At 36.1% G+C, this 27716-nt stretch overlaps 1 protein-coding gene across 1 annotated transcript in view; it reads left to right on the top strand.

Annotated features, from left to right (window-relative positions):
* Positions 1-23146, top strand: part of ALDH1A1 (aldehyde dehydrogenase 1 family member A1) — a 65704-nt gene extending 42558 nt beyond the window's left edge. The window contains exons 12-14 of the mRNA XM_077148435.1: positions 15802-15959; positions 19873-19947; positions 22539-23146. Coding sequence (XP_077004550.1) covers positions 15802-15959; positions 19873-19947; positions 22539-22611 — 306 coding nt within the window. The 3' untranslated portion in view covers positions 22612-23146. The remainder of the gene's footprint in view (positions 1-15801; positions 15960-19872; positions 19948-22538) is intronic.
* The last annotated feature ends 4570 nt before the right edge of the window (positions 23147-27716 follow it).

The raw sequence follows: 27716 nt of genomic DNA, 5'->3' as shown, positions 1-27716 counted from the left end.
TGGGGGTGTGTACACAAAGTGTCCATTTAGAGTTCTCAGCTCTTTGAACATCTGGACTCACCTTTAAATTTTTTGTGATCAAGACAAACTAGTAAGGAATTCACTTAACTGACCAAGAATTTCCAGCCAAGTACATATCATGCTTAAGAATTTCTAGTTGCTTCCATCAAAGCATTAAATAAAGGGAAAGAAAACTCCATCTTCATATCACTGTTTCCTTTTGAGAAAATATATTTTTAAACAATTTGAAAATGTTAAAGGGATATGCAGTTGCATGGGTTTTTTTTTGTTTTGTTTTGTTTTCTGTTTGTTGGTTTTATTTTTTTGGTTTTTTTTCTTAACTAAACTTTTTATTTTAAGGTAATTGTAGATTCACGTGCTGTTCTAAGAAATTATACAGAAAGATCCCATCTACTTTTTACCCGTTTTCCCAGAACCAATGGTAACAACTTGCAAAACTATAGTACAATATCACAACAAGGATATTAACGTCAAAACTGTCAAGACAGAACATTTTATCACCACATAGATTCCTCAGGTTGCCCTTTGGTAATAGCCACAACCATTTCCCTTTTGCTCCTACCCCCTGCTTGATCCCTCACAACCACTAATCTCTTCTCCATTACTATAAATTTGTCACTTCAAGAATGTCACATATTTCAGTTTTAACAAATGTACCACCCCAATGCAAAGTATTAATATTAGAGTGGTATATGGGAATCCTGTATTTTAATCATGATTTTTCTATAAACCCACAACTTCTCTAATATAAATAGATAGATGATAGAGAGATAGATTGCTCAATCAATAGATAGTATAAAGTTATATAAATGGAATCACATTGGATGTAAACTTTTGGGACTGGCTTTATTCACTCAGCATATGTTCTAAAGAGTCATACAGATTGTTGTGTATATCAGTAGTTCATTCCTTTTTATTGCTGAGTCGTATCCCATTGTATGGATGTATCTCAGTATTTTCGTTTGCTAAAACTGCTGGAATGCGATAAACCAGAATGGAATGGCTTTTATAAAGGGGATTTATTTAGTTAAAAATTTACTAACTTGGGAAAGTATACACCAAAGTCTCTTGGGCTTCTCTCCTGGCTTCTGGGTTCAAAGGTTCCTTTCTGCATCTCCAAATGTCTGGGTCAGAGCCAGCTCTGAGCTCTGAGCTGAGCTGGGGTGGGCTGCTGTGCTCGCAGAGCTGTACTGTGATCTTTCTCTCTCTCTTCTGACTTCTTTTAAGCCTCATTCATTGTAGGACGCACTCCCCTTAGCTGACTGCAGATGTAATCAGCCATAGATGAATTTCACATGCTGATGATTTAAGGTCACAGCAACAGAGCAACAGGGCACCATCACATGGCTAAGTTGACACCTGAACTGAACTACTACACTCAGCTTGTTTAAACGTTTAACCACCAAAGTAGGTCAAGGTTCTTCCATTTAGGAGCTTTTATGAATAGAACTACTATAAACATTTCTGAGGAGGTTTCTGTTTCAACACAAGTCTTCATTTCTCTGGGGTAAATGCCCAGGAGTGAAATTTCTGGTTTTATGGTAATTGCATGCACACTTTTAAAAGAGAAAGCTGTATCAATTCACATTCCCATCAGCAATGCATGAATGAGCCAGTTTTTCTTCATCTTTGCCAACATTTGACGTTGTCAATGTTTTTATTTTAGTCATTCTGACAAGTGTGCAGTGATATAATCTCATTGTGGTTTCAATTTGCATTTCCCTAGTGGCTAGTGATGTTGAACATCTTTTTTACGTGCTTATTTGCCGTAAGTATGTATTCCTTAATGAAATATCTCTTCAGGTTTTTGCCCATATCCCAGTGGGATTCTTTGCTTTTTTGCAATTGAGGTTTAGGAATTCTTTATGTATTCTAGATACTAGTCATTTGTTGGATATGTTGTTTGCAGGTATTTTCTCTCATACTGTAAATTGTCTTTTCATCCTCTTTTTCAAGATCTTTCTCAGAACAAAAGTTTTTAATTTTGATGAAGTCCAGTTAATCAAGTTTTCCTTTTTATGGATGATGATTTTGCTGCCAAGTGTATGAGCTCATTGCTACTCCTAGACCCTGAATTTTTTTCCTATGTATTTTTCCAAAAGTTTAGGGCTTTATGTTTTATATTTAAGTCTGTGGTTCATTTTAAGTTAATTTTTGTATAAGGTGTGAGACTTAGGTCAAGATTCATCTTTTTGTCTATGGATATCTAATTGCTCCAGCACCATTTCTTGAAAAGGTTATCTTTCCTCCATTCAGTTGCCTTTGCACCTTTATTAAACTTCAGTTGTGCATATTTTTGTGGATCTTTATCTTAGTTCCCTATTCTGTTCCACTGCTCCATTGTGTCTCTTCCTTTGCAATTTTACACTATCATGATTGCTCAAGCTATATAATAAGTCCTGAAATTTTGGAGAAACTGTATCCTCCCACTTTATTTTCATTTTTCAAAATAGTTTACCAATTCTTTTCTTTTCCATATAAGTTTTTTTTTTCCAGGTTAATTTTTTTTTCCTTTTTTTTTTATTAATTAAAAAAAGAATTAACAAAACAATTAGAAATCATTCCATTCTACATGTACAATCAGTAATTCTTAATAACATCACATAGTTGCATATTCATCATTTCTTAGTACATTTGCATTGATTAAGAAAAAGAAATAAGAAGACAACAGAATAAGAATTAAAACAATAATAGAAAGAAAAAAAAAAAAAACAAAAAACCTATACCTCACATGCAGCTTCATTCAGTGTTTTAACATAATTGCATTACAATTGGGTAGTATTGTGCTGTCCATTTCTGAGTTTTTATATCCAGTCCCGTTGTACAGTCTGTATCCCTTCAGCTCCAATTACCCCTTCTGTTTTTTTTTTTTTTTAATTAACGGAAAAAAAGAAATTAACCCAACATTTAGAAATCATACCATTCTACATATACAATCAGTAATTCTTTTTTTTTTTTTTTTTTTTTTTTTAAAGGAAAGACAGAGAGAAGGAAGGAAGGGTAGAAGGAAGGAAGGAAGGAAGAAAGGGAAACATCTTCAAACATTTTCTTGTTTTATTGTATTCTGTTTCTCCGTTTTTGTTACATGGGCTGGGGCCGGGAATCGAACCGAGGTCCTCCGGCATAGCAGGCAAGCACTTTGCCCGCTGAGCCACCGCGGCCCATAATCAGTAATTCTTAACAGCATCACATAGATGCATGATCATCATTTCTTAGTACATTTGCATCGGTTTAGAAGAACTAGCAACATAACCGAAAAAGATATAGAATGTTGATATAGAGAAAAAAATTAAAGTAATAATAGTAAAATCAAAACAAAACAAAACAAAACAAAACAAAAACCTATAGCTCAGATGCAGCTTCATTCAGTGTTTTAACATGATTACTTTACAATTAGGTATTATTGTGCTGTCCATTTTTGAGTTTTTGTATCTAGTCCTGTTACACTGTCTGTATCCCTTCAACTCCAATTGGCCATTATCTTACCCTGTTTCTACCTCCTGCTGGACTCTGTTACCAATGACATATTCCAAATTTATTCTCGAATGTCTGTTCACATCAGTGGGACCATACAGTATTTGTCCTTTAGTTTTTGGCTAGACTCACTCAGCATAATGTTCTCTAGGTCCATCCACATTATTACATGCTTCATAAGTTTATCCTGTCTTAAAGCTGCATAGTATTCCATCGTATGTATATACCACAGTTTGTTTAGCCACTCTTCTGTTGATGGAGATTTCGGCTGTTTCCATCTCTTTGCAATTGTAAATAACGCTGCTATAAACATTGGTGTGCAAATGTCTGTTTGTGTCTTTGCCCTTAAGTCCTTTGAGTATATTCCCAGCAATGGTATTGCTGGATCGTATGGCAATTCTATATTCAGCTTTTTGAGGAACCGCCAAACTGCCTTCCACAGTGGTTGCACCATTTGACATTCCCACCAACAGTGGATAAGTGTGCCTCTTTCTCCACATCCTCTCCAGCACTTGTCATTTTCTGTTTTGTTGATAATGGCCATTCTGGTGGGTGTGAGATGATATCTCATTGTGGTTTTGATTTGCATTTCTCTAATGGCCAGGGACATTGAGCATCTCTTCATGTGCCTTTTGGCCATCCGTATTTCCTCTTCTGATAGGTGTCTGTTCAAGTCTTTTTCCCATTTTGTAATTGGGTTGGCTGTCTTTTTGTTGTTGAGATGAACAATCTCTTTATAAATTCTGGATACTAGACCTTTATCTGATATATCATTTCCAAATATTGTCTCCCATTGTGTAGGCTGTCTTTCTACTTTCTTGATGAAGTTCTTTGATGCACAAAAGTGTTTAATTTTGAGGAGCTCCCATTTATTTATTTCCTTCTTCAGTGTTCTTGCTTTAGGTTTAAGGTCCATAAAACTGCCTCCAGTTGTAAGATCCATAAGATATCTCCCAACATTTTCCTCTAACTGTTTTATGGTCTTAGACCTAATGTTTAGATCTTTGATCCATTTTGAGTTAACTTTTGTATAGGGTGTGAGAGATGGGTCTTCTTTCATTCTTTTGCATATGGATATCCAGTTCTCTAGGCACCATTTATTGAAGAGACTGTTCTGTCCCAGGTGAGTTGGCTTGACTGCCTTATCAAAGATCAAATGTCCGTAGATGAGAGGGTCTATATCTGAGCACTCTATTCGATTCCATTGGTCGATATATCTATCTTTATGCCAATACCATGCTGTTTTGACCACTGTGGCTTCATAATATGCCTTCAAGTCAGGCAGCGCGAGACCTCCAGCTTCGTTTTTTTTCCTCAAGATGTTTTTAGCAATTCGGGGCACCCTGCCCTTCCAGATAAATTTGCTTATTGGTTTTTCTATTTCTGAAAAATCAGTTGTTGGGATTTTGATTGGTATTGCATTGAATCTGTAAATCAATTTAGGTAGGATTGACATCTTAACTATATTTAGCCTTCCAATCCATGAACACGGTATGCCCTTCCATCTATTTAGGTCTTCTGTGATTTCTTTTAACAGTTTTTTGTAGTTTTCTTTATATAGGTTTTTTGTCTCTTTAGTTAAATTTATTCCTAGGTATTTTATTCTTTTAGTTGCAATTGTAAATGGGATTCGTTTCTTGATTTCCCCCTCAGCTTGTTCATTACTAGTGTATAGAAATGCTACAGATTTTTGAATGTTGATCTTGTAACCTGCTACTTTGCTATACTCATTTATTAGCTCTAGTAGTTTTGTTGTGGATTTTTCCGGGTTTTCGATGTATAGTATCATATAATCTGCAAACAGTGATAGTTTTACGTCTTCCTTTCCAATTTTGATGCCTTGTATTTCTTTTTCTTGTCTAATTGCTCTGGCTAGAACCTCCAACACAATGCTGAATAATAGTGGTGATAGTGGACATCCTTGTCTTGTTCCTGATCTTAGGGGGAAAGTTTTCAATTTTTCCCCATTGAGGATGATATTAGCTGTGGGTTTTTCATATATTCCCTCTATCATTTTAAGGAAGTTCCCTTGTATTCCTATCTTTTGAAGTGTTTTCAACAGGAAAGGATGTTGAATCTTGTCAAATGCCTTCTCTGCATCAATTGAGATGATCATATGATTTTTCTGCTTTGATTTGTTGATATGGTGTATTACATTAATTGATTTTCTTATGTTGAACCATCCTTGCATACCTGGGATGAATCCTACTTGGTCATGATGTATAATTCTTTTAATGTGTTGTTGGATACGATTTGCTAGAATTTTATTGAGGATTTTTGCATCTATATTCATTAGAGAGATTGGTCTGTAGTTTTCTTTTGTTGTAATATCTTTGCCTGGTTTTGGTATGAGGGTGATGTTGGCTTCATAGAATGAATTAGGTAGTTTTCCCTCCACTTCGATTTTTTTGATGAGTTTGAGGAGAATTGGTACTAATTCTTTCTGGAACGTTTGGTAGAATTCACATGTGAAGCCATCTGGTCCTGGACTTTTCTTTTTAGGAAGCTTTTGAATGACTAATTCAATTTCTTTACTTGTGATTGGTTTGTTGAGGTCATCTATGTCTTCTTGAGTCAAAGTTGGTTGTTCATGTCTTTCCAGGAACCCGTCCATTTCCTCTAAATTGTTGTATTTATTAGCGTAAAGTTGTTCATAGTATCCTGTTATTACCTCCTTTATTTCTGTGAGGTCAGTAGTTATGTCTCCTCTTCCATTTCTGATCTTATTTATTTGCATCCTCTCTCTTCTTCTTTTTGTCAATCTTGCTAAGGGCCCATCAATCTTATTGATTTTCTCATAGAACCAACTTCTGGTCTTATTGATTTTCTCAATTGTTTTCATGTTTTCAATTTCATTTATTTCTGCTCTGATCTTTGTTATTTCTTTCCTTTTGCTTGCTTTGGAATTAGTTTGCTGTTCTTTCTCCAGTTCTTCCAAGTGAACAGTTAATTTCTGCACTTTTGCCTTTTCTTCTTTTCTGATACAGGCATTTAGGGCAATAAATTTCCCTCTTAGCACTGCCTTTGCTGCATCCCATAAGTTTTGATATGTTGTGTTTTCATTTTCATTTGCCTCGAGGTATTTACTAATTTCTCTTGCAATTTCTTCTTTGACCCACTCATTGTTTAAGAGTGTGTTGTTGAGCCTCCAGGTATTTGTGAATTTTCTGGCATTCCGCCTATTATTGATTTCCAACTTCATTCCTTTATGATCCGAGAAAGTGTTGTGTATGATTTCAATCTTTTTAAATTTGTTAAGACTTGCTTTGTGACCCAGCATATGGTCTATCTTTGAGAATGATCCATGAGCACTTGAGAAAAGGTGTATCCTGCTGTTGTGGGATGTAATGTCCTATAAATGTCTGTTAAGTCTAGCTCCTTTATAGTAATATTCAGATTCTCTATTTCTTTATTGATCCTCTGTCTAGATGTTCTGTCCATTGATGAGAGTGGGGAATTGAAGTCTCCAACTATTATGGTATTTGTGTCTATTTCCCTTTTCAGTGTTTGCAACGTATTCCTCACATATTTTGGGGCATTCTGGTTCGGTGCGTAAATATTTATGATTGTTATGTCTTCTTGTTTAATTGTTCCTTTTATTAGTATATAGTGTCCTTCTTTGTCTCTTTTAACTGTTTTACATTTGAAGTCTAACTTGTTGGATATTAGTATAGCCACTCCTGCTATTTTCTGGTTGTTATTTGCATGAAATATCTTTTCCAAACCTTTAACTTTCAACCTATGTTATCTTTGGGTCTAAGATGTGTTTCCTGTAGACAGCATATAGAAGGATCCTGTTTTTTAATCCATTCTGCCATTCTATGTCTTTTGATTGGGGAATTCAGGCCATTAACATTTAGTGTTATTACTGTTTGGATAATATTTTCCTCTGCCATTTTGCCTTTTGTATTATATATATCATATCTGACTTTCCTTCTTTCTACACTCTTCTCCATACCTCTCTCTTCTGTCTTTTCAGTTCTGACTCTAGTGCTCCCTTTAGTATTTCTTGCAGAGCTGGTCTCTTGGTCACAAATTCTCTCAGTGACTTTTTGTCTGAAAATGTATTAATTTCTCCCTCATTTTTGAAGGACAATTTTGCTGGATATAGGAGTCTTGGTTGGCAGTTTTTCTCTTTTAGTAATTTAAATATATCATCCCACTGTCTTCTAGCCTCCATGGTTTCTGCTGAGAAATCTACACATAGTCTTATTGGGTTTCCCTTGTATGTGATGGATTGTTTTCCTCTTGCTGCTTTCAAGATCCTCTCTTTCTCTTTGACCTCTGACATTCTAAATAGTAAGTGTCTTGGAGAACGCCTATTTGGGTCTAATCTCTTTGGGGTGTGCTGCACTTCTTGGATCTGTAATTTTAGGTCTTTCATAAGAGTTGGGAAATTTTCAATGAAAATTTCTTCCATTAGTTTTTCTCCTCCTTTTCCCTTCTCTTCTCCTTCTGGGACACCCACAACACGTATATTTGTGCGCTTCATATTGTCCTTGAGTTCCCTGATACCCTGTTCAAATTTTTCCATTCTTTTCCCGATAGTTTCTGTTTGTTTTTGGAATTCAGATGTTCCATCCTCCAAATCACTAATTCTATCTTCTGTCTCTTTGAATCTATCATTGTAGGTATCCATTGTTTTTTCTATCTTTTCTACTTTGTCCTTCACTTCCATAAGTTCTGTGATTTGTTTTTTCAGTTTTTCTATTTCTTCTTTATGTTCAGCCCATGTCTTCTTCATGTCCTCCCTCAATTTATCAATTTCGTTTTTGAAGAGGTTTTCCATTTCTGTTCGTATATTCAGCATTAGTTGTCTCAGCTCCTGTATCTCATTTGAACTATTGGTTTGTTCCTTTGACTGGGCCATATTTTCAATTATTTGAGCGTGATCTGTTATCTTCTGTTGGCGTCTGCGCATTTAGACAGATTTCCCTGGGGATTGGATCCAAAAGTTTGGAAGATTTTTCTGTGAAATCTCTGGGTTCTGTTTTTCTTATCCTGCCCAGTAGGTGGCGCTCGTGGCACACGTTTGTCTGCGGGTCCCACCAGTAAAAGGTGCTGTGGGACCTTTAACTTTGGAAAACTCTCACCATCCGGGAGGTTCGCTAGCCGAAGCGGCTTGAGCCGGCCCGGGGTCCGAACGCGGGGAGGGTTGCTGGCCGCCGCAGCCCGGGAAAGCGCCCGTCCGAATTTCCTAGTCGGCCCGGGGCATCAAGTGTGGCGGGAGGGCGCCAGCGGCAGCGGCCCGCCTGGGAGAGTGCACGTTCCTGGGGAGTCACCGGTTTGGGAGGGGCCTCCCCCACCCGTCACCGTTCTCCGCGGCCTGGGGATTTCCGATCCAATTCTCTCAGTTGGTCCGGGGGGCTGTGCGTGGTGTGGGCGCCAGCCGCCGCGGTTTCAGTGGACTGCCTCTCCAATTCTCCCAGCCGGCCCAGGAAGGGGGAAGGGAGTGACTCCGGCCGCTTGCCGCCCCAACCGGTGAGGCCCGCGCGCCTCGGCGATCTCACCCGAGCGGCTTCTCTCAGCCAGCCAGCCATTCCAGGATGGGGTACACTGTCTTTTTTATCTCTGTTGTGGCTTTGGGCGCTTTCTGTGTCGTTTCTACTCCCCTAGTAGCTGTCCTGGAGAAGAAACTAAGATCCGTGCATCTTACTAAGCCACCATCTTCTCCGGAAGTCCCTCCATATAAGTTTTATAATAATCTTGTCTATATATACATAAATTTCTTGTAGTTTTGAGAGGAATTGCATTAAAACCTGTATATCAATTTGGGAAGAATCGACATCTTTACCATGTCTTCCAATCATTGAACATTGTAGGTGTCCTCACTTAAATCTTTTATTTCTTTCATCAACGTTTTATAGTTTTTGGCATACTAGTTCTGTGCATGTTTATTAAAATGCTACCTATAAAAAATAATAGTAATAATAAAATAAAATGTTACCTATGTATTTGGGGGCAATTATAAACGGCATTACATGTTCAATTTCAGTGTCCACATATTCATTGCTAGTGTACAGAAATACAGTTGATTTTTCCATGGTTATCTTTTGTCCTATGATCTTGCCTAACTCACTTATTAGTTCAAAGATTTTTTTAATTTTTAGAGTTTTTGGAATTCTTTTTTGTATAGAAAATTTCATTTGCAAGTAAAGATCATTTTATTTCTTCCTTTCCTATATATCCGTTATATCCTTTTCTTGCCTACTTACCTTTGCTAGAACTTCCAGTACTATATTAAATAAGAAGGTGAAAGCAGACATCCTTGCCTCATTTCCCAATCTTAGGAAGCACTAAGTTTTCCACCATTAAGTATAATATTAACAGTAGGCCTTTTATGAATGCTTTTTTTTCAAGTTTAGGAAGTTCTTCTCTGTTCCTATTTTTCCGAGCATTTTTGTCATGAACTGGGTTTGAATTTTATCAAATACTTTTTCTGCTTCAATTGATACAATCGTGATTTTTTTTCTTCTTTTCCCTGCTAATATGTTGGGTTATATTGCTTGATTTTTTAATATTGAACCAGGCTTGCATCCCTGGATTAAATACCATGTGGTCATTGTATATAATTTTTATATATTGCTGAATCCTATTTGCTAAAAATCTGTTAAGGATATTTGTGTTTATATTGATGAAGAATATTCATCTGTACTTTATTTGTTTGATTGTTTTTGTACAGTTTTTTTCTCATTTTGGTAATAAGGTAATATATAATATAATATATTAATAAAATGAATTGGAAAGCATTCCTTCCTCTTCTTTTTACTGGAATAAATGTGTAGAATTTGTGTTAATTCATCTTTAAACATCTGGTAGAGTTCTCCAGTGAAACCATCAGGGCCCAGAGATTTCTTTTTGGGGGAGTTCTAAAATTATGAATTCAAATTGCTCTAAAGCTATAGGACTATTCAAATTATCTATTGCATTTGGGTGAACTGAGGCAGCTTGTGCTTTTGGAGAAAATGGCATATTTCATCTTAGTTGCCAAATCCATGCATAGAGCATAGAAACCTTGCCTCCTTTTACATCCTTCTATCTTCCCCGATTTAAAATATAATTGTCATAAATATTTCATCTATATATATTCAGAATCATACTGAATATTAAACTTTTAGCTTCAATGTCAAAAATAATTTAGAGAATTCAAGAGAAGAAGGAAAGACCACTAGTTTAACCAGAGTTTTCTTTCATTCCAATGTTCCAAGATTCCTTCTTTTATTGTTTTCTTTCTGTTTAGAAAACATCCTTAAGCCATTATTTTAGGGTATGCTTGCTGGTGATAGTTTCCTTAGTTTTCTTTATTTGAGAATGTCTTGATGGAGAATATTTTCACTAGTTATAGGATTCTGGATTAACAGTTTTCTTTCACCACTTGAAAAATATTGACTAAATTTGCTGTCATTGAAATCAGTTCTTTCCTATAAGAAAAATATGTACTTTTTCTGGCTGCTCTTACATTTTTTTCTTTGTCTTTAGTTTTTAGAAGTTTTGTTATGATGTGTATTGGTGTTTATTTTAGTTTCTCCCATTTAGGGTTCACCTAGCTTCTTGAACCTGTAGGTTTCTATCTTTTGCCAAATTTAGGAACTTTTCAGCTAGTATTTCTTTGAAAACTTGCTCAGCTACATACTCTTTTTCTTCTCCATTTAAGACTCTGATGACACAAACTACAGCTTTTTTTTGTTATAGTTCCATAGGTCCTTGAGGCTCTGTTAATTTTCCCCACTATGTTTTTCATTTATTGTTCAATCTGGATAATTTTTATTGTTCTGTCTTCCAGTTCATGGATTCTGTATTCTGTATCTACTCCATTCTGCTATTAAGCCCATTTGCTGAGCTCTTTATTTTGAGTGTTGTATTTTTCAGCTCCATTATTCTCATTTGGTTCTTCTTCACATCTTCTATTTCTTCACTAAGACTTTCTATTTCTTTGTTAGCACTTTCTATTTTTTTTCCATTTATCCCAAGTATGTTTGTAATTGCTCACTGGAGCATTTTTATGATGGCTACTTCAAAAACTGTCAGATGATTTTACCATCCTGTCATTTTGGTGTGACATGAATTATTTACCTTTTTCCCCTCTATTTCTGCTTTCTAGTTTTTAAGATGATAAGTGATTTTCATTGAAATTTGGACACTTTTATATCATGTTCTGAGACTCTGAATCTAATGTAAACTTTGTTTTCTGGCTTCATTCTAGTGGTGGAAGGGAATACGACCTTGTTAATGCCAGGTGGGCATAGAAGTCCTAGTTCTCCACTTGGCCTCTGTCAACACCAGAGTAGGGATTTCACCTTGTTGCTGGGCAGGTTGCTGGAGTTCTGGTTCCCCTCTGAGTCCCCCTTGGGACTCCCTGGTTGGGTACAGTAGGAGTGCCTCATTACTCTCCCTGCATGACTTCCACTGATGCCACGTAGGAAACAAGGTGGCCTTGATACCATGGGCAGTGATGAAATAGGCTCCCCATGTGGTCTCCAGTCACACAGGCTTGGAGGTAGGGAATGGAGAGAGAGATCTAGTTACTGCTCAGCAGGGATGAAAGTCCTGACTCCCTACTTGGCTTTTGCTAACATGACCCTAGCAGGGGTGTTGTTGTCTGGGCTCCCACTTAGCCTTTTACTAGCATGGGTAGAGATGGGACCTACAGCTGTTATGTGGTATTTGGCTAGAGCTGAACAGTTCTTATATTTGTTTTATATATAATGCCCAAAGGTTTTAGCTGTGCTTATTGGGAGGATTGGGGAAAAGTGCAACTATTCCACTTTACCAGAAACAAAAATCTGGTACAAATATACTTTATTTTCAAAGGCTTTGCTGATTATTCTTTTTAAAGTTCTACCTCTCTGGTGTCTCTTCCAACCTCTCTGATAACACATAGTTAAAACAAGAGGTGGGGCATCATTTCCAATGATCCTTCTACTGAGTTACTTTGTTTTGTTTGTACATAGAACAGGGATACCACATTATTGATATTGGTAATAAAAACTGGTGAATGTTCACTATCTACCAGATATAGTGCTAAGTTCCTTATAAATAGAACATATTAAAATATAAATAATATGTTTTTACATATTACATATTGTTTTATAATATGTTTTTACATATTACATAATATAATTTGTGTATTTATATGAGATAGCTATTTATAAATATTTAGCCATATGTTATATTCTATTACACATATTATTTATATTATATTTAATTTTAAATATTTTTCTTATTATCTTATATGTAAATACAATGTATATTTATATAATTTATATATGCTAATTAAAGTATTTAATATGAATACTTATAAATATTCTCATTTAATTCCCAAAGCAACCCTGTTAGAATAGGTATTCTAATATACATTTCTTGTCATGAATACTCTCCAGTATTAAAAGAAAGTCTGTAGTCTTTTCTTCCCAGAGATAATCGAGTATTCTCTTTATAGTTTTCTCATTGGAAGCAATGTTGTTTTTCTAATGAAAGTCTCAGAGCTTTTATGAGGCCTATAATTCCTATGTAGCATTTTAATGTTTGATGACTAAATAAAACTAAGCATAATATTCTGATCCAGAAATTTTCCTAAATAAAGACATGAAGGAAATTGTTCTCAGCTACTAACATGTTATGCCCTTTCTATTACCCTGTCAATATGCCAAGCTTTTCTAAGCCTTTTTGTATCTTGAGTTAGTCACAGAGCTAACTATGATTTAGTATTATTCTAGTTATCATCCTAAATAGCAGATGAAAAGCCCAGGGCCAAAAGAAGCGAAGTGATTAGATCACAGGGAGGCAAGCTGGGAGCGTAGTCTAAGTCTCATGACTACCATTGCCCAACTCTTTTACTTGACCAGCTGTTGCTCAGATTAAGTTCATTCTCCACTCAACCCCATCATAACCTCATATTGCAAAATTCTGTGGAACTTGTGGGATAATTTCTGTTAAAAGTTGATGGACTGTTATGCTAGAAGAAACGTTATAGATAATTCAGGCCAAAAGTCAAATTTATAGATGAGGACATTGAAAGATGTCAAGTAACTTGCTACTGTTGCAGAGTTAGAAACAGCATCATAAAGTTAGGGAGATCATTAATACCACCTCTCTGACCCACATAGTGTCCAACAGTCGATTCTCCCATATTCCTGACCAAAGGCCAGCCAATCTCTTTTAAAAACAACATCGGCAATGAGTAACTCACTTTCCCAAGACATTTTCTTGTTTGTGCAGTGTTAATCATTAGAATGTTCTCTCTCTGGTTGACCAGAAACCTCTCCTCTTAAATTCTACCTGCTAATCCCATAATTGCCTCTGGCCTTTTTCCACATACTAGCTATCTGTATATTTGAAAGTAGCATTCATCTCCATGTCACTCGCCACCCTCCATGTACTCTTGGTCTTTTATTTCTCAGCTGTGGTACTTCCTAACTTTACTAGGCAAATTGTAGTTAAACATTGGTGAGCACAAATTCTTTAACATCAAGGAAAAATGTGACCCAGAGATATAACAAATAACTAGAAAAAGCTAGTTTGCATTTCAGAATTGTAAATAATCTACTTCAGGAGCACTGGGGCTTTTAATAAATGCAGAGATAGATCCGTTGGCTTTGGGCCATGAAGGTACTAGGCACAACGCGATAAGAAAAATGGACTAACAACCCAAAGGTACTGAATTGTAATTTTTCCATTCATTATATGGAAGAGGTTCTGGGAGGATTATTTTCACTGCCCCCACTGTTGTCATCATAGCAGATAAAAAAACAAAAGCAGAATGAGACTTGCAAACATTGGAAAAAGGAAAATCAAAAGTTAAAGGAAATGCATATGGATATTATAATTTAGTTTCTCCACATCAATTCAGTCCTCAACTGAACTATAAGTTTTGCATTTATTGACAAAAACTTATCTAATCAGAGCTGATTTATAAATATGGTTAAATATTTATAAATAACTATTTCATATAAATACACAAATTATATTATGTAATATGTAAAAACAGTTATTTATATTCAACTGAACTATAAGTTTTGCATTTATTGACAAAAACTTATCTAATCAGAGCTGATATTCTTGTATGTCTTGATTAATATCAGATAGAAAGGACTAAGATAAAATTCTTTGCTCAAAGAAACATTTTTTCAGTGATCCTATAATAAACAGAGTAGGACAGTTTGCTTGCTACTTTCAAAGTAAGAGCCTGGAGCTATGTGACATGGTCAGTTCAAATTACATAAACTATTAATTCACTTATTGCTGTGGCTGCTATGTACCCAGTACTCAGGTTATAATATCATGATTAGACCTATAAGCATTGCATTTGTATTCAGCCTCTACTGAAGAGCAGTCTCACCTTTCTAACTCTTAGATTAGTGGTGAACACTGGAAAAGTTTCTCTTTTCAGATTTTTGTCTCTCTTCATTGCAAGAAAATCCTGGTCAGTAACACTCACAAAAGACCCTCACATACACACACACACACACACTCTTTATTTAAACATCTCATTGAATAAAGGAGCTTCTGTTTTAAGAGAGCATCTGGATCTTTTTCTCTCACCTGAGGCTGGGATACAGAGTTTTGTTTGCGCTGTGCTAACCGGAGATTCCAGTTAAAGGGAAAGAGTGGTTTAAGCTGGAAGAAGCAAACTGTGATTTTTTTTTCCTCTCTTGTAATTATAGTCACTGCCAATGAACTCATGCTTTGACTAGTAGAGGGTGGTTGAGAATTGAAGCCCTTGTTGTAATGATCCATTCAGTTTAGTATGTGAGTCACATTTTCCCTCAACACTCTGGTTTCTTGGATACCTAGCTAATTATGAAAAGACCTAAATCCAGGAGAATGGTTGACATTTCCATCAATGGTATACTGATTTTAAAAACATAGTTATTATCATTCGTTGCCTACTAATTTATCCAGTAGAACAAGCATTGCTTTCTCTGGCTTGATGTCCATACAGTAATTTGGAAGATGAATCAACTTGGAAACCAATTATAAATGTTTCCAAATGGAATAGAAATTCAGAAGTAAATTATTTAATGTACAACCCTAAGTTCTGGGAAGGTTTAATTCTCCTATTTAGAAAATGAATATTATTTCTTTAACTGTATGCCCACCTTGTTCCAAAAAAGGATTTAACACATGACTATTGCCCATTATCACCTAGCATTCTGGAAGCTACTATTTTGATTCTTAGACATAAATTGGAGATAAGAATGGAAATCTTAATTTAGGATAGTTTGTTGGGTGGAAAATTCACATTGCTTATAATATTTCTATTTACCCTGTTATTTTGAGTCATTTAATTCATTTCTTATGGTATAGATATTTGGACCAGTACAACAAATCATGAAGTTTAAATCCTTAGATGATGTGATTAAGAGAGCAAACAACACTTCTTATGGCCTATCAGCAGGAATCTTCACCAAAGACCTGGATAAAGCTATAACTGTCTCCTCTGCTCTGCAATCTGGGACAGTGTGGTAAGTCCAACCTAAGTACTATAAACTTTTCACTGTTAACTGCATTAACAAGTGAACATTTTCAGACTTGACTTTTTCATTTGAAATCTACATGGCCTGCTGGAAAAGCAGTTGCTGCCTTAAAGAAAACAAGGATGCTTTGGAAAAAAGGTGGAAATATTAAATTTCCCCACCTGGGGAAGACCTGACATTCTCGCAAGCATTGGAAACTGACAATATGATGGAACAGGCCCTCGAACTTGGGGATTGCCCCTATGAAACTTATTCCTGCAAAGGAAAGCTAAGCCCGTTTATGTTTATGCCTAAGAGTCACCCCCAGAGAACCTCTTATGTTGCTCAGATGAGGCCTCTCTCTCTTGAGGTCAATTCCTCAAGTCAACTCACTGCCCTTTCCCCATACATAGGACCTGACTCCCACTAGTAAATCTCCCGGCAGTGTGGGACATGACTCCCAGGGATGAGCCTGGCCCTGGCATCATGGGAATGAGAAAGTCTTCTTGACCAAAAAAGGGAAGAGAAATTAAACAAAATAAATGTGAGAAGTCTTTCTGGAGGTTATTCTTATGTAGTATATAGGTATCGTTTTTTGGTTTATGGTTTATTATTGTAGCTAGAGGGAAATACTAGAAACTGTTGAGCTGTAATTCGATAGACTTGATTCTGGAAGATGATTGAATAACTGTAGAGCTTTTAAGGTATGAATGTATAAGTGTAAAAATTTTGTGACTGACACTCCTTTTACCCAATGTATAAACAGATGACTAAGAAAAAAAAAGACAAAAAGATAAACAAATAATAGGGGCTTGGGGGGTTATGGGATGTTTGGGGTGTTCTTTTTCACTTTTATTTTTATTTTTATCATTTCTGGAGTAATGAAAATGTCCAAAAATCGATTGTAATGATGAATGTAAATCTTTATGATAATACTGTGAACTAGTGATTTTACCCTTTAGGTGATTATATCTTAATAAAAGAATAATTGAAGAAAAAATAGGTGCTATTATATTGGATGGACTTTTGAAGATATGCTCTTTAGCTCTATCCAGCCCCCTGAAATTGCTTGCCCAAAATATTTTATTGATGGCTGAGTGATACAATATATATATGCTTTACTAAGTAATTTCTAGGCACTCAGCACTATACTCTACATGCAGAGGGATAAGAAATATTTTAAGCCCCCATCTACTCTAAATAAATTTGGTTACGTAGTCAGACAGTACTTATTCAGTGCCATTTAATCCTTGTATCAGCTTCTTGCTCTGGGATTATTAGAGATGCCTGTAGGTCTTATTTTGGGAGACCTTATTTTAAGGCGCATATCTGTTTCAATTTTGACCTGATTTTTATATTTAATTTAGAGGCTATCAATGCTAAGGCTGTGACTCAAACTGCTGCATACCATGTCCAGCCGCCCCTTTCCTGGGGTACTTTCTCAGTCATTTTTATCCCATTGAACTTCACTTTGTCTTCTCAGTCCTGGCAACCATCCAAGATTATTTTCCTTCCTTCCCGATAAAAAAAAAAAACAAAAAAAAAACTCCTCCAGTTAGAAAACCATTAGTCATTGAACAGTGTATATATTTAAGAGACAGCTGAACAATCCTTGCTCTGATTGCACTAGCATCTTCTCTACAGGATTTTCCTACCCAAAGGGAGGGAATCTCTATGCTAAGTGCCACACTGTATTCTTTACACAAATTATCTCATTTTCCCTTACAACGCTGTTAAGACAAACTTATTGATTAAAAAAAGTTTAATGGGGTTAAGTAATTTATCAGTACCACACAGTAAATGACATAGCTGAGTTTCAGACCTATTTCATACTCTAAAGTAATGGTTTTCAACTCGGACTGCAAAGTAGACTCATCTTGGAAACTTTACAAACATGTAAACGTCTTTGGGATGTGGGAGGGGAGTATTCCAAACCCACCAATTATATCAAACCCTGTGGTTGGGGATGGGCATGGGCTTTCCGTAAAAATACTCTTTTAGAGTATTTTTAAAAGCGTCTATATGATTCGAATGTGCAACCACTGCTGAGAACCACCGCTCGAAAGCCTGTTTCTTTTCATAATAACATGTTTTCTTTCAGAGACCCTTAATAAAAGTGAGCAAATTATTCTGAAAGAACCATTATGGCTAGTGATTAATGTAGAGTTTTCTTTTGATAAAGGTACTAATAAAACTCAGTACTGCTATTGTAGATGTGTATGTAAACTTCATTTACTGAAGATTTACTATATAACAAGTACTATGGCAAGTGCATTTTAAGTATCACCTTACTTATGCCTTAAAACAACACTATTCAGTATATTATACCCATTCTACAGATGATGAAACCCATGCTTAGAGAGGCTACATAGCTTTCCCAAGATCATACGTGTATGGGGACAGAGCCAGGGTTTGCACCTATCACAGCTCCATTCTTTCTAACAGGAAAGAAGGATCACCCAAGGAGAATCCATTGAGGCTGCTCATATTGAACTCATACTTTCTCTGATTGAGTATTTCTCAGTTCTCTGGTGACTCTTACTAAAATGGTTTCATTTCCAAGGTAGCGTCAAGAAAGAAAACTCACTTTCTGCACTTTTTAAGAAAGACCATGTTTTGCTCAAAATTAGGTTTTTGATTTGGAATATCAGAATGTTGCATGCCCACTTGGGCATCCCGCATAAATGTCTGGAGAATCCCCAGTGAGAAGTTTCTCTACTATTAAGATGGGTGGGAACCATTCTCATCACTGTATATCCTTGAACATAAAATATTCTGGCATTGTCCCAGAGTATAATAGCTGTTTGGTGTTTCCAGGACAATTATGTAATTACGTAGTTGCTGGGATTTTACCTAGCAATTTCAAAAGTAGAGATCTGATTTTGCAATTTGAAGAACAATTAAAGGTAAGACAAATTGTCTTGTAAAAATGAAAATTGACCTAATTAACTGTCCTCCAAGTGCCCATGAGAGACATAGGTAATAATTCTGTGGTCCCATGAGGATGTGGAGCTCCGAGAATTGGGATAATAAATTTTTTACTAAGAAAATGTCTGGATGCAGGATCAAAGTAATGACCAAACTATCCCAACATATTAGAATTTATCTGGAAGTCCCACTGTTATTTACCCATAACAGCATGGAAGGAGGGAACCATATAAAAAGTAGTACATATTTTCTCCCTTAAGAAATATTTTTTCTCTGATGTATGAGATTTCATGTAATTTATTAGGTTTTGCTGTTCACTTTGGTCATGGGGAAATTTAAAGCTAAGCAAATTGTTCAGGGCCTATATAGCTGCATTGTGACTTTCCCTCTACTCTTGATCTTCTTTCATAATCTTTTCTTTAATTCTAATCGTTGATGCTTTGTAATTATTTGTGCTCACATGAGCATCATTAAACACTTTATGAAAAACAGCAGAGGATTAACAAATTAATGCTCAAGGCAACTCCTTCCAAGGACTTTGTTTAAGCAATTTATTGAATAAAATAATGGAAAAATAATGAACTGAGTAATATGATACATATTGCAATTGCAAAAGAAAATTGATTCTAGCATGTTAACTCCCAAGCCTCAAGAGAATTACTAAGCTTATTGACCATAGACAGGATAAAATATCCACTCAACAGCCTCAAGTCTCTAGCAAAACATATTCTGTCTCCTACAGCATATTATTTGGTCTTTTATAATCCAAGCTACCATTTTTTCAGAGACATAATGCACTACCAAATAGCTATACTTACACGTAAGTGCACCAGACTATTGTTTCTGCTTTACAGTGTTGTTCTTTTTAGTACACTGAAAATGTTTCATTGAAACTAGTGGATCTTTTAAGTTACACTTTGAATTTCTAAAATTCCAAACTTAGGAGTTATTTCATAGGTTATATATTAGCTATAATGTCCTTTTCTCTTCTCAGGGTGAATTGCTACAGTGTGGTATCAGCCCAGTGCCCCTTTGGTGGATTCAAGATGTCTGGAAATGGACGAGAACTGTAAGAATAAATTTCTGTTGAGATACAAACTTACCTTCATGAAAATGGTTGCCACTTCTAGGGAATTAATCCATAGTCATCATTTTAAATAAAATTTGCCTCTGCTCATCTTTGGAAATTCAAACCACCAAAGAGCTCATTGAATGTTAGTTTTCACACATAAATGCAGAAGAGTGATTATACAAGGGAAATACAATGAATGAAGGTCCTACTATTCATAAGGGACAATATTAAGTACTTTAGATAGGCAAATGAAATATTTTCCTATGTTTAGAATTGTTTGTTATCTATATGAATGTAAACATAATTGAGAAACAGTTCAGAAAAGATTTGGAAACTACAAATCGGTGAATAAGCAGTGTACAAATATGTCTACCTGTAACCAAATTGGACAAACTAAATAAAAACAATTGCTGCAAGATGTATAGAGAATTAATGAGGCAAGGACTGCCAATGACCCCCAAAAGTTCAATTACAATTCATCCTCAGACATAGACATGCATGATTGATTAGTTGGGAGCAGAGCCCTGAAAGAGATACAGCTAGTACATGCAGATTTGGCAGTGACACAGAGTGCCCAAAATCTAGATTTTGCCATTCTGATTATGGTATCTGCTCTAGAATGAGTTAAATGGCAGAAATTCTTTTCTCTTTGTATAATTGCACTAATTTTCAGTTAGATTAAAATGGTCCCTTGAGACTTTTCTAGAATGCCATTTCAAACTTCATTTACTGGCAGCATCACACAAATATTTCTTTACTCCTGTCCCTTTCAGAAAAGGGGAGCGTAGAAGTATTGTCAAATACTGGGCTGATAGAGAAAACTCAAGTGAACATTTTTTGCTTCACTGTATTTGCCCAGGGCAGTTCAGCAAGTATTTCCTCCATGCCTATTTAATGAGTGCCAGGGCCAGCACTGGACACAGAGTGAAAAACAGATGTAATCTGTTACTCCAAGTATGGTCTCCGAATGGGAATACAGGGCGTCACGGGAAAGTGTTAGAATTGTAGAGTCCCAGGCCTCCCCCAGACCTACTGAAGGAGAATCTGCATTTTATCAAGGTCCCAGATGGTTTGTACATTGAACATGTGAGAAGCACAGATCTAATAACTCACAGACCAGTAAGAGAAGGAGAAATGCAAATTTATGCTTTTGTGTTATATCATAGTTATATAATATATGTGTATAGGAATACGGAGGAGCAGTAACTATTGCAATCCGAGTACAACAGCAATCACATTTACTAGTCTTTCAGTTTCAAGTGCCCAGATAACCCAAAACACAATGGAAAGACTGCTGGCAAAAATCATGGGTTAGTTTAGTTGCTCTTTCAGATAAAACTTAGTAAAATATTATCCTTTAATGGGTTTCAGACAACTGAGGATAAACCTTTTAATTACTCTGAAAACTGTGCTCTTTGAAGCTTTGAGAAGGTATTTTTAGAAGCTTAATTGTCCAAGCAAATAATCGGTATAAAAGGATTAGGTCACCAAGGAGAATAAAAGACGCCTCCTACCTGCCTGATTATGTCACAAAAAGGAGAGGTGGAAAAGAATCAAGACCTTTTTCCTCCATAACCTTATGTGTACATGGGTTTTTATCAATTTAAAGCACTTTCATATACATGTAATTTGATCTTCTCGTCAGAATAATATGGAGAATAATTTCGTCCAGTGCTTTTAATCATCTCTTCAACAAAGGGTGAATTGCAGTCAGCTTCCAAATCTGGTAGGAGATCCCCACAAATACAATTGGTAACAAAGTACCAGAGTCCAAATTTGTTAACTCATTGTAATTCTAGATCATTTGGGTTGAATTTAAGAGTATATAAGCAAATGGTAGGGGATGGAAGAGATACTGTAAAAGAGAAAAGCAACAACCATAAAAATACTTAAAGCCTGAATTGAGGCTAATCTATCCTCTCCGTCTCTTAAAAAAAAAAAATCTAACAATAAAAGTCAAGTTTTGTTTCATCAAGAATCAAATGATATTGTTAAAGCTGTGGCTGGAATACATTTTATTTGAAGCCATATAAGGGCAAGTTGACACAACTTAGAATGAAACCAGAAGCAAGGTGAGTTTTGGTTCCCTCACCACTTCTGTGCCAGTCACATAGGATAAACTTAACTGGGTTTGAGTTTACAGCTTTATGGTCTACTCTTGTATGATTATAAATCACTACTTCTCTTGTACTATATGTGTCGTATTTATCAGAACCTAAACTAGTAATTACATAATTTTTGCTGGACTGCATTTATCTTTGGTGGCTAACTTGAGTGGTTAGCTCTTTTATAGTTAAGAAGTAGAACTGTCAAAAATGGACAATTTCTGTGAAAATAATTAGAGAACACATAATCATTTAGAATGCAAGAAGTTGCTTTAAAATTTTTTTCCACAAGGGGATTTATGTAAAGCCAGATATCTTATGGCTGGCTAGCTGCTATTTGAAATGTTCTGTACACAGAAATTATTTTCCATTGTCCCTAGCCAGAAAAGCAAGAACAAATTTGTACCAAATCATGGACTAAAGTACATTTGTACGACTATGCTAAATGCTGTGTGTGGTTTTTTTTCCCTTCTTCCTTTCTAGGGGAGAATATGGCTTCCACGAGTACACAGAGGTCAAGACTATCACAATGAAAATTTCTCAAAAGAACTCGTAAAGAAAAATGCAAGTATGGAGAGAAGAATCTTCAATGACTAAGCATCTCCTATAGTCGCTTATACATCATATAGTGGGTGTTACATCCAAACCTTCTTTTCTTGATTTTTAAAAAATAAAGCTGATTACATTAGCATTAATATCACATGTAGAAAAGTCAATATGTAGCTTATTCTGAGTCATTTGCCTTGTGATATACGACACCAAGTCCTATCCTGAATAAAATGGATGAGTTTGGATGCAGAATCTCTCTAACTCTGTAATAGTCATGCTCTTTCCTTTGTAGCTATTTGTCAAGGATAATCATTTTCTAGAAGAGGACCAGTTGCCATTTAACTTCTTTCCCTTAAGGATTTTGTGAAGAACTTATACATGTTAACTGCAAAGTAGGTGTGCTATGTTCCCAGTTATTGTGAAATTGTTGGTGTCTCTTGAAATATTTCCTAGAATGCCATGTCTGTTTGTTAAATGAAGTAATACCTGAAACACTTAGTTGTAATCTGAATACAAACCTCAATAAAAACAACCTTGCATGAGTCTTTTTTTTTTTTTTTTTTTTTTTTTGCAAGAGCAGGCATGAGAAATCCAACCTGGGTCTCTGGCATGGCAGGTGAGAAATCTGCCACTGAGCTACCATCACCCTGCCTGGCATGATTCCTTTTTAAAATAGTTTTATTGACAGATCTCCACACACATATATTCCATATATGGTGGACAATCAGTGGCTCACAATATCATCACGTAGTTGTGTACTCATCACCATGACCATTTTTTAGAACATTTGCATCACTCCAGAACAAGAAATAAAAAGAAAAAAAGAAAAAACTCGTACATCCCATATCCCTTACCCCCCCTCTCATTGACCACTACCCAATTAATATTGCCCCTTATCTCCCCATTAGTTATTTATTTTTGATCCACACTTTTTACTCATCTGTCCATACCCTGGATAAAAGAAGCATCAGACACAATGTCTTCACAATCACACAGTCACACTATAAAAGTTATATCTTTATACAACCATCTTCAAGAGTCAAAGCTACAGGACCACAGCTCAACAGTTTCAGGTATTTCCCTCCAGCCACTCCAATACACCATAAACTAGAAAGGGATATCTATATAATGCATAAGAATGACCTCCAGGATAACCTTTTGACTCTGCTTGAAACTGCTCAGCCACTGAAACTTTATTTTGTCTCATTTCTCTTTTCTGCCTTTTGATCAAGAAGGCTTTCTCCATCCCTGGATTCTGGGTTCTGACTCATCCAAGATGTCTATCCCATGTTGCCAGGAAGATTTACACCTCTGGGAGTCATGCCCCACGTAGAGAGGGAGGGCAATGAGTTCACCTGCTAAGTTGGCTTAGAGGGAGAGGCCACATCTCAGCAACAAAAGAGGTTCTTGGTGGGTGACTCTTAGGCATAATTTTGAGTAGGCTTAGCCTATCCTTTGCATATTTCATAGGGGAAAACTCCAAGTTCGTTGGCTCAGTCTGTTGATTTGGTTGTCCCACTGCTTGTGAGTCTATCAGAAATTCTCCCGATGGGGAAGCTGACTCTTTTCCCCTTTCTCCCCAGTCCCCCAAGGGGACTTTGCAAGTATTTCTTTATTCACTGCCCAAATTACTCTGGACTTATTGGGGCATCACATTAACCTGGACAAACCAGCAAAATCTCATGCCCTATTCAAGATTCCATGTACTTATAGTATTCAACTAAGCTGACCATACAAGTTAAATTAGGAAATGCACTACCCATAATATAAATTTTGCACCAAATAAACATCTCTCCCTTTAATCTCACACAGAAATTGAAGTTTTAAAATATGGATGATAGCATCCTTTACCCTGTATTCTGATTTACTTAGTCCTATCCAGATCAGCTTCATTCATTTCTTTACTCAAAGTCTGATCACTTTTTCAACTTTTTAAACAGTTCCTATATAAGGTACTGCTGACTTTCACAGCTTTTGAGTTCTAATTTTGAGTCTCAGGTGGCACATAAATACCCATAGTTTCTGGGAATGACCAGGTTATATACAAACATTCAGTATCTAGGAATTTAGAAATAACAGTTATGCCTCATAAATACATGTGACTGCTGTAAGAGCTTACAATCTAGGGTCTTTTACAGTAGGCCTGAACCTGATAACCCATGTTCTCAACTTCAATTCACTAAGTTTTTATGTTATAATAAGTCCATATGATTGAGGCATGATAATATTTGTCTTTTTGTTCCTGTCATTTCAATCAACATACAGTCCTTAAGTTTCATGCACCTAGTTGCATGCCTTACAACTCATTCCTTCTTGTAGCTGCTCAGTGGCCCATTGTATGGATACACCATAGTTTCCCCTTCCAATCCTCAGTCGTTGTACCCTTGGGCCACCTCCATGCATTGTGGACCAGGAATACTGCTTCCATAAACATCAGTGTGCAAATGTCCATTCGTGTCCCCATCGTCAGTTCCTTCAGGTATGGCATGATTCCTTAAGTCTGAACTTTTCAAGTAGAGGATTGGGTTACAGTGATTTTTCTCTGCGTATCACTCAAGAATGGTGTTATGGTTAAACCAAGCATACAGTTGCTTCTAAAAGTAGACATCTAATCCACCCATTCTCAAATAGGTGAAAAAACATATTTTACTTTCCTTAGGGAATTCTTGAAATCAATGACACACATTAGAGAGGGATGGCATCAGTCATTCAGCAAGCACTGAATGAGTTCCTACAAAATACTGGTAACTATTAAGGTGTTGTGGATAGCAGGTGAATAGCAGATGGTCCATTACCTAAAGGTGCTTTAGTTTAGTAGAGAAGAAAGACACAAATAAATAGGTGGAGTATAATGAAAATGAAGATTCTAAGAACTGTATGAGTGCAGGGATGTACCAAATGAGTAGTGATGAAGTCTAACTGAGGGAGTTAGGAATGGTCTCATGAAGGACATCTGGTGGAATATGAGCCGTAATGATGAGTAGCTTCCCCATAAAGAAAGTGGAAAGAGGTTCTAAACCATAACCTCTCAGGACATGCTGCAATGAAAAAAATTGGGGGTCAGATCTGCGTGACAGATTTACCTCTTGGAATTACAAATTGCACATTAGCATATCTAAGGTTCTAAGAAGACTTCCACCTATTTAGTTTTGCTTAACACATTTCCAACTTGTTTGACTAAAGACCTTGCCTTCCCCCAGTTCTCATTTAACAACAATTAACATGAAGACCTTCATACTGGAAGGTGCTGCCCTATGTGATAAAGTAGCATGAAACATGCTGAGGAGAAAGTCAAAGGACAGCAGCTGGAGACATGCCTTCTATATAAAACTAATGGCCCATTCTTTCATATTTATGACTCAAATAAAAAACTTTGTTTATGCTTCCATTCTTCATCTATGAAATTATTTCAGCCCAAGTGAAACCAAGCGAATATTTGTATTCTACTGTCCATATTTCTATCAGTCAAGGTTCTCTAGAGAAATAGAACCAACAGATCCAAATTCTTTCTTTCTATCATCTATCTATCTATCTATCTATCTATCTATCTATCTATCTGTCTGTCTGTCTAATCTATCTATCCATCAAGAGATTTATTTTAAAGAATTGGCTCACATGATTATGGGGGCTGGCAAACCCAAGTTAGAGCCAGTTGGCAGACTGAAAGTCCTAGCAAGAGTTGATGCTGCAGTCATTACTCTGAAATTCTTAGGGAAGGATGGCAGGTTGGAAACGCAATCAAGAATTTCATCTTCTCCAGGAAACCTCAGTTCTTTGCTCTTAAGGCCTTCAACTGAAGTGAATGAGGCCCTCCCACATTATCAAGGGTAATCTCCTTTACTTAAGATCAACTGACTATAGATATTAACCTTATCTACAAAACACTTTTGCAGCAACATCTAGACTAATGTTTAACCAAACAACTGGACACCATAGCTTAGCAAAGTGTCAGCTAAGCTCACCCTTTGGGAGCTTGGCTCCTATACACCTCTTCTTCAATCATACTTAATCTCCAAATAATTACAATAAAAGACATAATTCCGCCCATGCTTCATCTATGAAGTGACTTAGACTGAATTGAAATCAAGTCTACTACTGCTCTTAGTTTATCAACATAAAATTTCAGTTTACCAATCTTTAGAGAACAGCTTTTTCAGATTCATATTTTTATCTAAATAATTAAGTTTATTGTTAGACATTAACAGATGCCTCTGTGACACTGTAATTGGAACACTCTGTGATACTTTAATTGGAACACTTTTATACTATGCTACAGTGGAGTACAATAACCTGAGAATCAATGAAATTCATTAGGTTCTTAGACCAGAAATACTTTCAACTCCAATTGGAAGGCTTCTCAACTTGTGCGGTCCCCTCTTGTAAGATTTGAGGCATAATGACCATTTTGAAAACTGGAGAAATCAGAGTCATAGAGAGAACTGAAAAAATTTCGGACATCGAGATGGGAAAATCCAAAATCAGAGGAAGGCTGTGTTCTCCTAAAGCCAGACAGTGTCCACATTTCAAAACTATGTGTTTAAAGTTATGTATAAATAAATTAATAGTTGGACAAGTTAATATTGTAATGGCATCCCACCAGAACATTTTTAAAATATATAACAAAGAGGGCTGAACACAAAACAAGACAAAAGCCAGAAGCAGGTTTAAATATTTAAAAATTAAATCTTCGTTGTATAAATAAGACATTGCAGGATTAAACAGAAGATATCTGTTTTATATTGGCTCATCCTGAGCCTCTCGACATTATTTGTGTTCCCTTATGTTCAACTTTTACAAAGCACATTGGTGATAAAACTTTGACTTTTAAAAGTTCAGGGATATCTTATTAGCCTCTGTGCTACAGGATATACAATAAGGATATTTATCATGAAGAATTTAATTTTGCAGTCATAAATAGAAACTCATTTCCTCATTATTCGCGTGGTAGAGAGTATTTTCATCTTCAGAAAGACCAAACTGATTTGCAAGAAGTTGGAAGTGGCTATTCAAGCAGATGTCAGAGCTCAGACATAGACTGTCTAATGTCCTTCCCCTGTCTCCCACTTCACCCCCACCCCCCTCACCTCATCTTGAAATAACCAAGAAGAAATA

This window comes from Tamandua tetradactyla, chromosome 2 (assembly GCF_023851605.1).
Source record: "Tamandua tetradactyla isolate mTamTet1 chromosome 2, mTamTet1.pri, whole genome shotgun sequence".
NCBI lineage: Eukaryota > Metazoa > Chordata > Mammalia > Pilosa > Myrmecophagidae > Tamandua > Tamandua tetradactyla.
The sequence above is the reverse complement of the archived record's forward strand: the minus strand, read 5'-3'. Positions and strand labels throughout refer to the sequence as shown.